This window comes from Micropterus dolomieu, linkage group LG05 (assembly GCF_021292245.1).
Source record: "Micropterus dolomieu isolate WLL.071019.BEF.003 ecotype Adirondacks linkage group LG05, ASM2129224v1, whole genome shotgun sequence".
Taxonomy (NCBI): domain Eukaryota; kingdom Metazoa; phylum Chordata; class Actinopteri; order Centrarchiformes; family Centrarchidae; genus Micropterus; species Micropterus dolomieu.
Genome location: NC_060154.1, coordinates 14502517 through 14519459, shown reverse-complemented (window position 1 = coordinate 14519459; position 16943 = coordinate 14502517). Strand labels below are relative to the sequence as shown.

The 16943-nt window shown below is 39.5% G+C and overlaps 1 protein-coding gene across 2 annotated transcripts in view; it reads right to left on the bottom strand.

The window, feature by feature from the left end:
* Positions 1 to 6675: 6675 nt before the first annotated feature.
* The window catches only part of LOC123970916 (arf-GAP with coiled-coil, ANK repeat and PH domain-containing protein 2-like), a 57042-nt gene continuing 46774 nt past the window's right edge, over positions 6676 to 16943 (bottom strand). For both annotated transcript variants that reach the window (XM_046049307.1, XM_046049308.1), the window contains 6 exons: positions 15015 to 15107; positions 14126 to 14358; positions 13702 to 13811; positions 13463 to 13573; positions 12741 to 12802; positions 6676 to 8729 (listed from right to left, as the gene is read on the bottom strand). In XM_046049307.1, the coding sequence (XP_045905263.1) occupies positions 8626 to 8729; positions 12741 to 12802; positions 13463 to 13573; positions 13702 to 13811; positions 14126 to 14358; positions 15015 to 15107 (713 nt within the window). In that variant the 3' untranslated portion in view covers positions 6676 to 8625. The remainder of the gene's footprint in view (positions 8730 to 12740; positions 12803 to 13462; positions 13574 to 13701; positions 13812 to 14125; positions 14359 to 15014; positions 15108 to 16943) is intronic.

The window sequence follows — 16943 nt, the reverse complement described above, 5'->3', positions numbered from 1 at the left end:
TTTCGAAGGCAAAGGGTGGTCACACCAAACATTGATTTGATTTTTCTTCTGTTCAACCACTTTGTGTTTTGTTGTGATAGTGATAAATATAATCTATTAACATGTCTATTTTTGAAAGTATTCTTACTTTACAGCATTTTTTAACCACACCTGCCTAAAACCTTTGCACAGTACTGTATCTCCACAGCGCTTAGCTTGACAAGCCCCTGGGGCAGCTCTGCTTCCTTGTCCTCTGAAGTTGGACCGAGAGTCACTATCGTCATCTCGAGGCACAACAGCAGGTTAGCATGCTAATTTCAATCGCTATTTCTGCACACTCACTACATTGACGACTTGACATGACTTCAGAACGGTTCCTTACTCATATTTTGTTGATCATATGTAAATGTTTTAAATAAAGTTCTGACCAAGTCATTGTACCTTTAAAAAAGCCAGACAACATATTGGCAAATATTCTATTTTCAACACAAATCCTCAGTCATCCAGGTCATAGTTATCCAAGGAAGGTTAAATCATGGGCAACTGGACTTTGTTGAAGATACTGGTAGACATTTTGCCTCTCAATCCATTTTCGCTTTCATGAAACATCTTCCAGTCTCTTCAACCAAGTCCAGTTGCTCTTGATTGAACCTTCCTTGGTTTAACAGATAATGTTTACCATGTCCACCATCTTAGTTAATTGTATAAGCATGCTAACATTTAATATTTAGCAGTAAATACAAAGTACAGATTGGCTGATGGAAATGTCATTTGGTTGCTGGTATTTGGTCATAAAGCAAAAAAGTATTGGACAAATAAAAACAAGTCGTCCTGTGGGGAACGTGAATGAGTATCAAATTTCATGGCAATTTACCCAATAGAGATATTTCAGTTTTGAACAAAGTGACAGACAGACCAACACTGAGCCACAACAGTTGCAGCTCTACACTGAATGCAATTTTTGGTTAAAGTTCAATGCCAAGCTTAAAAGAAACTGTACAATTTGTGCAGTTGGTGAGATGTTGCACTAAAATTGATCATGTCTTTGTGGAACGTTTAGAGTCAATAGTTCTACTAACAGAGATGAGATAGTGACGCACTACTAGTGGCTGTTTCTCAGGCTTCAGGAAGCACAACTGCTCTGCCTCAGTGACTAAAGTTTACTGTGTTGATGTTCACTTGGCCCCTCTGATCCCAGATAAGGCGACTGATGTCAAAACAATCTGAAGAGTTACATAATGCTCTTTGTTGTCGCTAGCATCCGTCAGCAGCAGCTGGGCAGGACAAGTGGCTGTTGTCTGTTGGCGACATGGGCTTGTGGTTTGAGGAACTATCCTGAGACACAAAGTTGAAAAATGAAACTCCCTCCAGGAACAGCAAATACTGTGAAGAGAAGCTGACATATCCATCATACAAACTGTCAATCAGAGTTCATGTTTTTTTTGTACATTGCAATGGGCCACTAAGTGATTAATCATTAGTTGTTGCCCTGAGTACAACCAGTCTTGTTGTTGACCACTGAGCAGGTCCACTGGAGCTTTTGGAGCTTAAGTTTCTTGGTCAAGGATGCGTGCTACAACAGTAAATGTTTAGGGAAGAGAGGGTTGGTAATTTACTGTTCTCTCACATGTGACAATAGTTGGTTGCAGCTGTCCACTTATAAGCCCCTTTGACTATTAGGCTCCTACTGCCCAAATATTCGAAGTTAGTTCTTCTTGTAAACAAATCTCATAAAAATCACCAAAACAATGTTTTAGTCCATCTGTAAATTCTTTCCACACTGTATGTTTTAAAGGTGAAGTATGTAATATTTATGAGGATCTATTGACAGAAATGCAATATAAGATATGCAACTATGTTTTCAGTGGTGTATAAAGACCTTACATAATGAACCGTTATGTTTTTATTACCTTAGAATGATCCATTTATGTCTAAATACTCCGCGGGTCATCTTAAATGGAAGTCACCATGTTGTGCACTTGTTTTACAGTAGCCTAAATGGACAAACTACTCTACAGAGCGCGTTTCATCACTAAGTTGAATACTTATTAAGAAGAAGCACAAACCTGTCCAAAATTAGAATATAGCTGGGTTGTTGAGATCAGCGACTCAATCTTAAATCTCTGCTATGGAAACCTATGACATGGAAACTTCGTTGCCTCCAGTGCATAAATGCCACATTTCAGTGAACTAGGAGACATCTTGTGTCATATTTGCATATGTGGAAAACCCATATCGGACAGAATTGTTTATTCGGAGCAGATTATTTTCCACATGTCTTAAAACATGTCTGGAAAGGATCTTTAAAAGAAGAAGACTCAGTCTGGTCTAACCCTCACCTGCTCTAGCTCACTCAGTTCTCTGCAGCTGGCTGAGAGGAGGTTTCAGGTCCTCTGGGTGTCAGAACAGCTGGACACCAGACCTCCCCAGCTGGGGAAACCTGTTGGAAAGGCTGACGGCTCATCGCAGCACGAAGCGAGGCTCTCTGGAAAGCTTCACTCAGGAAAAAAAAATCTGGTCCTGCCCATTCTGGGAATTTAGGCTGGAGACAAACAAGCATTAGTTCTGGAGAACGAAGCATAAGATCTGCGGCCTGGTGAAGGTGGTGCATGGTACAACATGGTACTGCACGTTGTCTAACACCTTTTTCCCCCTCTTGTCAGAGTGAGTGTGGTGGAGGATATTGTGGTATGAGAGTGTGCTTATAACACTGCGCCTATTCATACCGGCTGTCCATTCATCATCAGCATTTAGAGAATACAGGCAGAACTGTTTGGATTTGCAGCACAAGGCTGCTCCAACATATGAAACCTGAACCTTTCTATTCAGTGTGAAGATGGGCGGAGTAAATATTAGCACTCATGGCTGAGGATGTGGAGGCCAAGACTGTGCTGTGTAGCATAAACGCTTAAACAGAACAGTATTTCTGCCAAGAAGAAGGCATTTCTTTTATAGACTGGAGTTTGACTTTTTCTTAGAGGCAGGGATGGAGCTTGAATTGATTGAATGTTACTCTACTGTTTCAGGCTGATGTGTTGATTCCTGCCCAACTGTGGACAGTGGTGGAAAGTAACTATGCACATTTACTCAAATATTGTACATAAATACTACTTTATATTTCTACTCCATTACATTTCAGAAGCAAATATTGTCTGTCTCCAACAGAATTTAGATTAGTTCAAATGAGTTCCACCTCAACATCTGCAATGATCAAATGGTACGACAGCTATAGGACACTCACAGGGTGCATTGATACTTTTACTTTTGATCCTTTGAAGTGCATTTTGATGATTGTACTTGTATAATTGAACTTAAATGACATATCTAAGGCCGGACCCTTGCATTTTTACATTGAAGTATTAAATAGTATATATAGACTTTGGACATCCGAGTGTCATCTTCATAATGAGACACTGACAAATAAACATCATAGTGAAGCATGCACACTGATGCCCCCCCCCCCCGACACACACACACACACACACTGAATTCTAAATGTTTAAAGTCAACGCTTTTATCTTTTATGCTTACACTTTAAATTATTGGATATGGAATAAGAAAGTTGTAACCAAAAATATCTAATTTATTTCTGCATCTGCATCAGAAAATTAAGATTTCTTTTCTAAATGTAGACGTGTATTAATATGTAAAAAGCACTGCGGGACAGACTAAATGACCAACTAAAACAGAGGAAGCTGATTTTTAGAGTTGGTGTTACTAATTCACATTCAATAGCGGAATGCATTTCCTTTGCTTTGGATACCACAAATGAACGACTACAATGCTACAATTCAAGACTGACCTGTGGAGTCCAGCAGGAAGATCATTCTCTCACACACACACCTCTGTTTATGTGAAACGACCTTTTCTGCTGACAGCTGGTTTTGTCTGCACCTGTTGCAATAAGATGGTCCTGTTAGAGTCAATCTTGGACATATTATTTTACTGTTCATCTTCCTCAGTATACGATTTGCTATTCATCACTATTCCTTATTTGAGTTTCTTTGTGAAACAGCAGTGTTGAGGCAGAATGAATTAGCCTCTCCCATCAGGTCTGCACAGGTACACTGGATAAATATCTTCAAGTCTGCAAGTTAGTCAAGAAACTAATGATTTAACTTGCACTGCACATATTGCAGTGTTAACTATAAGCATTTTCCTTAAACTGTCGTGTCAGTATGTTGAAGTGAAGATAATTAAAAGCCGTTGCTTAATCTAAGAAAACTTAAGACTTTGGGTTTTTGCATTGGAAGTAAGTAAAATGATCTCACTCGACTGGCATTTTTTATTTATTTGAAGAAAATAAGACTTCAGTCACCGCTGGACTCTGTGACTTGTTAACACAAATGTGCTCTGTAGTTTGGTCCCTGGCAGTCTGAATGGCATTAATGGGGCTTGGCCCACTCGTGCGTTTGTTCACATGGTGTTTTTATGAAGGGAAACGTCTCCAGTGGCGGCCCTTCATTTCTCCACAGGCGAGCAGACCGCAGACTTCCTGGAAAAGGCCCGAGGGCAGATTCACAGTGGCGGGGATATCATCAGCATCTGATGACCTTCAAACTCAGATAATATATAGACTGGCATATATAGATGCTAAAAGTACCTTGTGGAGGCTCTGCGGCAAAAATGCATGATGCAAAAATTGTCATTAGAAGGGAGAAGTAATTAGTTTTGTTAAAAAATTATTTTCTATCGTGCTAAAAGGAATTTAGCTTTTTATGTTTCTGTATTTATTTGTATTTCTTTCACTTAGAATTTGCATGTATGTGTCTGCACATATGCTAAAAACTATAGTGTGCAGCTGTTTTAGGTAATTACTGAGCCTTTTTAAAAATAAAACTAGATATCAATATCAGCCTCATAAATCCAGTATCGGTCAAGATATTATTTCCAGATGGAAATGTGTGAAATTATGTTTTTTGTTTTTTGAAAGTGCTTAGATTTCTTCTTTCTGAAAGTATCAAAATGGCCACCGTGGGAACAAAGGGAAAGTGTAGTTGCAGTTGCAGGAGTTTTTCTGTATGTTTAACAGCAGCACTGAGGTGAATTATGATGGTGCTATCATTGTTGAAAAAGCGATGTGTTTTCAGGAACATTACTTTGAGGCAGACTAAACACACACGTTGGCCCGCTGCGCACACACACACACACAGCTATAAGTCATTTGAAGAGGTGGGCACTACTGGCCCGCATGCCTCTCATTTAAACAGCAGCAGAAATAAACACACTTTAATTATTAAAGATGGAATGGGACTGGGTAATATATCCACAGATGTGTATCAAGATTTGCACAGGGACAAACTCACCAGTGACTTTACCAGTGTACAAGGACGACAGCATGAATGAAGCCTCTTTATGTTTTTAAAAAAGAATAGTTTAGACCTCAGTTTAGGGTCAAACACAAAGTCTCAGCTGAGTTTAACATTAGTTATGGGGTGGAGTGATTAAAAATTATAAACTCCTATAAACAAATCTTTATAGATAGAAAATCATAGTAGGATTTAGGTGTAAAGGTTTAAACTTCTTAGGTGAAAACAAATAAAGTGAATAAACAACAAACCCTTTGGATACTCAGGACTTACATACAGTTGCCTCTCAGGATCCCAGCTGCGTCTTCAGGCTGTAAAGGTCAAGAATGTTTCCTCCAAATATGAAAGACTAAAAGCAGCCCTCCCCCTGCTGGAGAGACACACCACACTGCTGTTTTCTGCTGAACTAAACAACCCAGTAAAAAGCCTGATATGTAACAACGGAGGGGCTGAAAAATATTGATGAAGTTGCGACAACAAAATAAAATCATCCTCACAACAAATTAAACTCATACGATGTTTAATTTCTCAGCAGACGACGCTATTAATTGTGACCCCAAATATGCAGCGACAACTAGGATTTCTATTTTAAACCACGTACAAGCGTGTGTTGCAAATGTGTATGCCATTTTAACAAGCTGTTCGTCTGCAAATCTATTTCTTGCTTTATTACTGTTTGTTCTGAGAAACAGACACATTTGTACGACAAATAAATGCAACTTAAAACCAGTGTTTGAATATCATTAAAGATCCACATTCTTGTCGTTTGGGTCTCACATTAAAGTTCAGTCTTTGACTGACGCCCTCATTCAGTATGATGACTCTTTTCAATATAGTGTAACCATACCACCTTAAATTGGAAAATTATCTTGTTTATAAAAAGCTAAACATAAGAGGACAACGGCTGGCTCATGAATTACTGCTTTGCTTCGTTCTTTTCAAAACTCCTTTGTGATTAAGAGAAAATGCTCTGCCTTTAAAAGGACGTGGGACTCTTCAGGCCCATTTGTTATTTTGTGCAATTGAGTATTAATGTAATTTTCTTAATTCCTTCCCTTGGATATCTTTCTCAATGCCATGTGATTTTCTACGGGGTCTTGGTGTGAATGCACGTCAGGGTTTTAATGAATATTTGAAAACAAATGAATGACAGTACTTCATAACAATTGAGCTCAGGAGAGCAGTAAAACTATTTTCTCTGTCTTCAGACGAGCAGCTTGTGAGTTGAGATTGATGTGAGTCTAGTTCCATATCGTACTTTGAACAAAACCCAATGTCTGAGTCACATTAACTCTGTGCTGACAAACACATTCCTGTAATGACTTTAGCCAAAGTGGTTGAAATTAATCCTCGAGACAAAGCAAATCAAAAAAAGAATCAACATTCATTGATGAATCCTCAGTCCATATGTATTGAAGATCTTACACATTACAGGTAGAATATACAGTACATGTATACTGGTGTACAGACAGGCAATATAAAACGGGCTAAAATTACCAAAGGATACAAAGCATATACAAAAGCTTATTTAATGATTCAAGTACCACTAACTTTATACTTCTCTGGAGAATTCAAAAGCATCTGTACAAAATGTACAAGAATTGTATCCCATGTTGCCTTGGCCAAAGGTTTCTTCTGCGCTTCATATAATATCTTACTAGGTATCATATAGAAGTAAAGATTTTACAGTTTTTAAAAAAAAAGATAAAAATCACAGAACAGTATATTTATCATATATCATGAAATCTGATTTCTGGACTTGAACATTTCAGTGAAGTCACCTGATGATGTCTAAATTAATCTTTAATACTTAATTCAACACATGAAATGAAGTGTAATGTCTCCTGGACATTTTGCAGACTGTATGCACAGTATTTCTGTAATGCTTTCCAGGCCCATCATTTCCTAATAATTTCCTTTAAAGTTCTATGTCATTTGCTACTAATTATTGGGAAACAGGATTTAAATGACCTTCCAGACACACAAGGGAATCCAGCTTTACTGTTTGTAGTTAAGTTTTTGATGATGTTAGCGCTGAAAGGGGCGTTTGTCAGCAGATAAGATTTTAATGTTTCAGGATTTTAACTAAGTTTCCAATATTAACTGAACACTAACTTTGGTTTAATGGAGCTGTTCTTTCAGGGAAAATCCTACATTCTCTAGAATTAATACCAAATTACCAACTTCCTATGAAATTATTAGGAAATTACAAACCTCTAAAAATACAGTGTTACTGGCATTTCTAGAATCAACAGGAATGAAATGACCACATATACTCTAGTAGGTCCATAATATTGTAGAGCTCTTTAACTCTACATCTTAACTTTTTTACCTCATCTCAGCAAGAGACTCAATCTACAAATTAACAATAACTTCAACAGGACTGAAGCCATTTTAATTCCACAAAATCATGACGCAGACTCGTACTGCAGGTACTGATGTGGTGACAATATGGAAAAATCATTCACAGGAACATGTTCAAATATAACTAATATTTAAAAAAACAAAAAACTATGATATATTTAACATTACAAATGCATCAATTAACATGTTAACTTCCACAATCACTGTGCATTGTTTAACATGTCAAAGACTTACCATCAAAACTGGTAAACATCAGTGGCGATTTAAGACAAAGAGATTTGTGCAAATAAGTAAAAGCATATTGTCGTGTATACGCTGCTGAGTTCATTAAAAGCAAAACTTTGATACAAAAAAAGGTAAAAAAGATCCTGTAGCATTTGCCTATGCTTATAGCGAGAATCCTATTGAAAAGAGGAAGCACTTAACAACCTATCATGCACTTATCGCTTCACAGCTCTGATGCAGCACACTTCTTTTTTAATATATAAAAAAAGAAAAAGGAAATTGTCTTTAAATTTCTTCTGTCAGGAAGTGTGACAAAAAATTGAATCAAAATAACTAACGGCCTTGATGGCAGCTCTACATTCAGACCGAGTTCCATTATCATTAGATTTTTTTTTAGGATTTTTTAAAATCCTTTCAACACTGTACCATTCATTTATTGTTATATATCCCACTTTCTTTGAAAAAAAAGAGTGAGGTTTGCGGTTGAGAGAAGTACCCCCTTCACTTGAGTGAAATGCCTGTAGTTTTCAACAAGGGCTGTGATCGCAGCTGCAAGTCAAATTAATACAATTTAATGAAAGGGAGCTTCAGCCACGTTGGATATAGTGACGTGAGTCCAGCTGTGGCGGTACTAACTGGCTTTAATGGTGTTGAAGGGAAAGTGGACAGCGTCTTTCCAGACGTCGTTTTGTCTCTCCAGGGTTGACTACACAGTGTCTTTAAGTGCTAGTGGACGGTGTTGCTCGTGTCAGGGTTTTTGGTGATCATACTGCTGGTAGCGGTTCAGCTTGTCTGGGTCGTTGGAGGCCATGTGGGTGAAATCCTGGAAGATGTCCTGGTAGGTTTCATCTCCTGGAAAAGAAACAAGGACACAAGACCATCATCAACAACAAAGGCAAACCACACAAGAGAAGGCAGACAGAGCAATGGTTCCCAACATTTATTACACATAACAATTTTTTTTCTTCTGAATTTTCTTAAAATGTTTGCCTTTTTCTTGTGGGTCACTGAACACTCAACTTTTCAGGCCTGTAAAAGACCTTATTAAACAGTGAGAGGGAAAAGGACTCACAACTTATGTCATGACAAATAGATAATACTTCATTTTTAAAAAGGAGACACAAAAAAGGTTGGGAACCACTGAGATATAGAACAGGGCGGTGTGGTTTAACCCTTTCTGACAACAGTAACTGTCTTTACTTCAAAGTTTATCTCTCTCTGTGGCACAAGAGCATTATACAAGGAGACAAGCTGTTTAATAACAAACACGGGTACGATACTAACATTTTAGACTTTTGTCAGAGAACTTTCCGTGCGTTTGAATTTGTGATTTTAATGCTAATTAAAGGTAAAATGCTGGAATAACAATCCCTAGAAGCATCCCTAAGAAGAGACTCATTACACTTCCGCCCTTTTCACCACTTAGGCCGTCTCCCTCCTCACTACATCAACCTGCAGCAAAGAAGTTCAATTAAATAAAATAATATAAATATTACTCAAGTCATTAAGACTAAACTATGTTAAAAACAGAAAATCATTAATGCGTCATCATGCATGTCTACAGAAGGATAAAACATCAACAGAGTGGAGGGCTCATGCACAGTGACAGCATCATCAGGACAAGAATGAAACAGAAAAAGTCGGCCATACCTGTCAGTGTCAGCGTGGCCCGAAATATGAAACAGAGCAACGCAGAGGCAGAAAAGATATAGGAAGAACAGAAGAAGCAAAAATGCAAATGTTTGAAAAAAAACAAACTGCCAGAGAGCCTTTCATTAGAAACTGGAGACTGACTCGGAAAGAAAAGACAAGCCATCAGAGATTAATTTTTTTAACAACTGTATTGCGTTTAAAGTGCAGGAGTTTATGTACAAGAATACAGTTGTGTTGGCCTCAGCACCTCAAAGGAAAAACAAAAAACTGAGAGAACAGAAGAAAGGCACAAACTCTGGGGAAGAGAGTGAGAAAAGAAAAGCAACAATACAGAACAGAGAGAGTGAATTTACACAGAAGAGGATGAGAGCAACAAAGAAGAGAGAGCCTCGTCTGAGCAGCGGTTCTCAATCTGTTTGAGTTCCAAGTTTAAGTTTTCCCTTTTCAGGTTCTTAATACATTTATAGACGACTACATAAGACAGATACTAATTCAATAAAAATATATTCATGAAAATATTTAAAGAAGTATCATTATGTTTTAAAAAAATATAAATACCCCTCCCGAACTTTAAATGCCCACAAAAATCACAAAGCAACTCGCAGGCTGAGAACCACCGCTCTGCACTTCTACACAATCAGGTAGAAACACTTGAGCTGTAATTTTAATTTTAAAAAAGGGGGGTGAGGTTAGCTCTCCCTCACATTCATCACCCCTGAATATCCCTCATCAATCCTATCATTCATCAGCTGATTGGAGGCGCTGATGAAGAGGCCGCTGGGCATCTAAGAGGACGCAGAGCTGACGCTGACAACTAAGCAAATGCAAAGCAAGACAAACGTGAGGACCATTCAGCGACTGGAAGCTTGTACTTCAGACTCCACTCTGCTCCAAACCTCCTTCTGTTCCTCTCATCATCATTCTTAGTGTCCCTGCTGTTGACCTTTAAGGCCAGCAATAGTTTCTGTATTTATTCATTATCGAGAACCCGCTAAAGCACAGGCTAAAGAAAATAATAATAAGAAAAATTAAGAATTGTGTGTCATTCTTTGTCATTCAGGTCCAAAACATTCCTGACTTATTTTTTTAAAGGTGAAAAATCATCATGCAGGATTTTCCACTTTTAAAAAAAACAGCATTCAGGCTAATAACAGTCTGGCTACCTAGAGCGGCAAGTCTAGCCCTCCATATCAGATGATTTATTCTTCTAGGACATATGGACACCATTCCTGAGTGTAGCCCTCCCTCCTGCGGTCAACACACATGAATGCATGACTCCCTTTTCCCTACAACCTATGAACTTCTAAGAAAACCCCTCAGCATCTACTCTAAAGGACACAAGATCTTAATTTACATGCGAACACTATCGCAACACAATCAGTAATCCCTGACCGAACGCATCCCCACAGTAGTCAGCCATTATCAGCACACATTGTTTTGCTAGCACCAGGGGGCACTGCTGTATCAATGTGAAATAGCAGAAATGGCCGTCTAATCAAAGTGCTTTGGTGCCCTCCCAGGATCTGGGGCTGCATGGAGCGGAGACGTGGGATGGAACTGGGGTACGTTTCCATTATTCACTCACCCATCAATAAAGTGAACTTTGCTTCAGTAGCCACACTCTTAGTGAATATCTATTTTTCTCTTTTTGTAAAGCTCCCATTTGATTAAGATAAATAAGCTAGGACTAGCAGGTGATAAAAATCTATACATAGTTACATGGATATTTTTCTACACTATTGCACTTGTTGTTTGACGATGTACCACTCTCAGATGGTTTGTCTAGATTTGGGTAAAAACCCGCTAATATTCGATACAATCAATGCGATGGCAGTAAAAGGCCTTCATCATTTTACAATTCTGGATTTCCCATGATTGTGGGGAATGAGCAAGCACACTTAACCGATTACTAACCAAGACACAATATTGTCATAACAGGAAGTAAACACCACACAATCGAAAAGAAAACCAAGGATGTGAATACAGAGCCCCTTGGTGGCGCTCACCCTCTCACCTCTGCTTACTCTGTCAGATTATGAAGAACTATACCTATGCACATCATTTACAACATGTTCAGTGAGTTTACTTATTATACAGCTCCTACAATTATATTTATAAAACTTTTCTGACCAGGCATGTCACAACAGCAATATGCATTATGTTTGGACAACAAACAGTTCAAATAAGTAAACAGGCCTTGAAAATGGTTAAGACTTAAAACGGGAACCATACAATCGCGGTAAAAAAAAAAAAAAAAAAAAAGGGTACAGAAGTTGCATAACCGTTAATAGGAATGTGCATAAATTACCTCTGACAGGTCAATTAAAAATTAAACTTTATAGACACACACTACGCCTGTCCAGACTGGTCAGATGATAAAAAATGTCATTCAAAAGTCAGATTATTGCCGCCATTTTGAGGTCTCAGTGTCGCTGGATACTGGTGGCAGTTACTGGGTAGCTAGTTTTTTTGCAAAGATACTGTGACTGATAGCAGAGACACTATACTAATTAAAAAATAAAATGTATTTTAGCCCAAAAGTAATTTCTCATTAGCTGCTATAAATCACAGAACACCTCTAAAATAGAGGGAATCAGCAACCGTGGTACAATTTCTAACCTAAAGGGATGAAGTGCTAGTAAAAAGTGACACTAAAATTTTGTGCTATCAATACTTTTACATTAGTAACAGCCACTTTATTGAAAATGTGGATGTTCCACTTGGGAACAGAACTCTTGGGTAATGTCCAGAGTCGATGGCTTTAACCCAGTCGAGCTGATAAAGTCTAGCACCTGATCTTATACCACACTAATGTGCAGTGGCTCAGAAACCTGATGGAGCTGGGCGGATAAGATGATAGTCGCACACACAGTACAGTAGGACACAGAAGCACAACTGACAGAGCTGGGCTCAGTTCACTTTAAATCAGTGGATCAAATTTCTCTTAAGCTGGAAGTCTTAATAAAAAAATTGTAATCAAACCACTGAGAATGAATTGTCTAGATTCACCTGCAGTTTTTCTTTCAACTGACCCCAACTCTGAAACCTGGGCTTTACATGTCCTGTGATAAGCCTGGTTTTACAGTATACATTGCCCCTGTGTTTAAGCAAGAGCAGACAGTTATTAGGTTTCGTCCAGCTGCAGGCTAATAAACTCCTGCATGCACTTCCTGTACTGCATCTCGGTAGGGCTGTTGGTGTTATATTGACCTGACTGGCTGTAGGGCCCTTCCGCCTCTCGCATCTCCTCGTTCATTTTGGCCAGTCGCAACCTGGGGAGTGGGTTGAGAAACAGTAAGTGACAGATTAACCGCAGTTAAGAGGTACAGTCAATAATCAAACTCTTACAATTTCACTCTAATGTCAGGGTCCTAGTTGTATTTTATAACATGTATTATTTTATAACATGTAATGTTTTTCAAGTAATGCTTATCAACTCTTTTCAAACACAATAAGTTTATTACAGTTCTCAGACAAATGCTTCACTCTGATAAATATTAGTTCTTACAGGCCACTATGTTACATCTACAAGTAACAGATCTGTGCAGTGATTAAACAGTGACACCTTGTGGGAAAGGTTGTTACTCCTTAGTTAATGCAGAAAGTTAAAGTGGCTTAAGTTTTTTCAGATGTTTGTTTTTTTTAGCTTGTAATAAAATCATAAAAGAGTTCAGCCTTTTTTAAAGCAGTTGTGTGATGGAGGTATAAGGTACAATGAGTCAGTTTCAGAAAAGAACTCCCTAGCGGGATCTCTGCTCTGCATCTGGTTCTTGTTTTATCCTGTTAGGGTTTATTTAGCCCTTATTAATACCTTAAAAATACACCAAATAATTAGCTTCACTTTCCAAACTGATCCTACAGTGGGAGCCTTAACATTTAACAAAACCACTATTAATGGTGGATAATTATAACAACAAAAGAATAACACTCACAGTGTGACGATGTCTGCATTGGCTGCCTCCACTGCTATTGTCAGGGGGGTTTTCTCGTCAATGTCTGCAGCATTTTGATTTGCTCCTCTTTTCAAGAATAAACACACTTGCCTGAAACAAAGAGAGAGGTTTAGGTTTTTTATTTATTTATTTATTTTTAGGTCAAACATAATCTGGGTTCATAATCACACTTCTCTGAGCAAAAGTAAAGTAATGAAGGTAAGATGTGTAAGACAAACCCTGTGTGTCCCATCATGGTGGCGTGGTGGAGGGGTCCTCGGCCCTGAGCATCCTGCTGGTTCACATTTGCTGCATTTTGAAGCAGAAACTCACAGGTGACCAGCGAACCCTGAAATGAACAATTAATGTAATAAATTATAGTACTACGCAAGTTTTCTTATTATCTCAAGATCAGTTCTTCAGTTTCGCTGGCAATTATTTGGCTAAAACATTCCCTGAATGATGATTTCTTTTTTTATTTTGTATACATAGAAACATGAATAGCATTACTGACTGGCTTTACACATTATATATGCAACACTTCAATTACTGTTCATTAACAAAAACTGAATTATTAAATTAGTGTGTTAATGGTCTTTCAAAATACCCCATCAGTTTAGTAAATAGTGCGGAGTAGACTGGATTATCGGTAGCGATGCTCACCCCCTGTACCGCCATGATGAGCGGCGTCCTCTTGTCGTCCTCCGTGTTGACCCAGTTGACCTCGGCTCCGTGGGCCAGTGCCTCCGCCATGTCCGGCAGGCTGCGAGCACATGAGGCCCAGTAGAGCTGCAGACCCGGGCTGTACTCCTTAGGCTCGTAGAAAACCATCTCCTTACAAGGGGATGGAGGAGGCAGAGTAGCTGGCATGGCCATGGGTGGAGACTCAGCAGCATCTGGAAAATAGGAAGAAAGAGATTCAAGTTCAATGGGTAGAATCAGTTACTACTTACCACTCTCGACAATAAATACAACAATAAGTAGAAATGCCAAGTCATCTGTGTATTGTATCAGTTTTCCTCACTATTGATTTTCGAAATCTTGTCCAGTCTGGGAAAACTATGATATCCCTTCATAAAGCTTTCCAGAGCGGCATTCAATTACTGGAGAAAACTTCCATAACTGTCCTATAACTCTGATTGCTCCTTCTTGTCTCCAACATAGCGCTACATTAAAAAAAACTTTTATGGACTGTTGTGTTTTCCCTGAATGTTTTCTGCAGGGACATTTTTTGTCACCCCTTATTAGCTCATGTGCAGTTGTCTCCAAGTGGAAGCTTGTAGCTCAACATTTGCATCCTTCTCTTTTAATCTTAGCAATGGCACAGATGAAGGCATCACTTACTATGACTGTGTGTTTTAAAGGTTTGTGTATAAGCCAAACTGCAATAAGCATTTGCAATTTCTTCTTTCTCTTGCATCATTCTTCCTCCAGCATCGCCTTGTCGCTCCGATGCTTATGCAAGATGTTTTTTAAGTGGGCCTTTGATGTAAATAGGCAGGGACGTCTATGTAATGACAGAGTTGTGTAAGTGTATGTGTTTGTGTCTTGCCTGCATCTGTCAGGCTGTTATTGGAGGGGGTGTTGGCCAGCATCTCCCTGCTCCCATCAGCGCTGTTCTGGATGCCGCTGTCTGCACTTTTTACTGTAAGACAAGACTGAATCACTACTTGTGAAACAACATACAGATATCAATCACAGAGTGTATAAAATAAAAGGAACACCTTTCTGCTGATTGTTTCGGTGGAAAGCAAAAAATCAGGCAGGTCAACACACACAGCCTCCTTATGTAGGCCCTCAGAAGCATTTTAAACAAACAAGTCTTTTGAACATCTACTGGCTTTAGACAGGTGCTAATTTCTTTCCAGTGTGATTACCAGAAACAGCAGGTGGTCCTAATATTTTGTACAGTGAAGTGTACACACAAGTCCCCAGCTGAAATCAACAGAAAGAGAACTGGATGACAAATCCCCACCATCACCTTATGTTTCAGGTCCCTAAATACCAAAAAAATATGATGAGAAAGAAACAAATGCAAATACCAGACACTGATCAAAACCATGTGTGAGAGAAACACTCCCCAACCCCAGGAAAAACAAAACATGATACACTCTGTGTGATGCTCTTAACATGACGAGATGGGCCGTTAGAAAGGTCTGGATGAGAGAGGAACAGAGGAATGAATGAAGGGTTGTTAGTCCACACCCCCAAAGCAGGGAATACGAAACGGACAGAGGGGATGGAGAAGCAAGCAAAACACTAAGCATTTAGTACTTACTGCTCCTGAGCTTGGAGGAGTTGTCAAAGTAGGAGAAGAGTGAGTCAAGCTCGTCAGGACAGAAGAGAGAGTCGCGGCGGGCCCCCGAGCCGCTGGCAACAGCTACGTTAGGGATGATGGGAGTGCGGAAATTGGAAGGCAAATGGTGCAAATTGAGTAGCAGGGTGGGGAGATTTAGGGTAGGCGGTGAGAGCAGGGGTTAGTCCAGAAGCACAAGAACAGCCAGGGGAGGATAGAAAAAGAGAGAGTGTGTGTGAACAAGAGGTTGAGGAAGAGGAGAGAGAGGAAAGCAGGGTGAAAGTTAGACTACCAGCTTGGTCGACACTGGAAGAAACAGACTACGAGAAGCAATGGGAGGCAAAGAGGGCTTATAGACATATGCTGTTCACAGAGAACATACAGTATGCCAATGGGTGAACACTTCTCCATGGCAGTGTAAAAAATCACATACAATAGAAGAGGTGGCCACAATTACAGATGACACTGGCTTTGCCCGCTGGATGCAGTGTATTATATAGTGCTTCTTAAAGTCATTAAATGTTCTGTTCCTGTGGCATAGGGCTGTGCGATCTGATGATATATATTGTTTGATGATAGAAAAACGTCCGTTTAAAATTATGTTCTATCGTTTATTTTGTTGCATCGCAAAAATACACACAAGGGAAGTCACTTTGCACCATGATGAAGTTGCTTTTAAGTTGGAGATTCATCCATCCGTCCATCGTCAACCGCTTATCCTGCGCACAGGGTCGCGGGGGGCTGGAGCCAATCCCAGCTGACATCGGGGCGAAAGGCGGGGTACACCCCGGACAGGTCGCCAGTCCATCGCAGACAAACAACCACTCACACTCACACAATTAACCTAGTCCGCATATCTTTGGATGGTGGGAGGAAGCCGGAGCACCCAGAGAGAACCCACGCAGACACGGGGAGAACATACAAACTCCGCACAGAAAGGCCGGGGCAACGACCCACGACCTTCTTGCTGTGAGGCGACAGTGCTAACCACTGCACCACCGTGCCGCCTAGTTGGAGATTCCTCCAACTTTAAAATAATATCCAACTTGAAACTTACTTCACTGCAGTACGTTCTTTCACATGTGCCGGTGTTACAGGGAAGACAAACATGGAGGACTCAGACCATGCACGCAAAAACGAGGAGCTCATACCTAAGAGAGAAGTCTGTTGTATAGGCGAGCCATG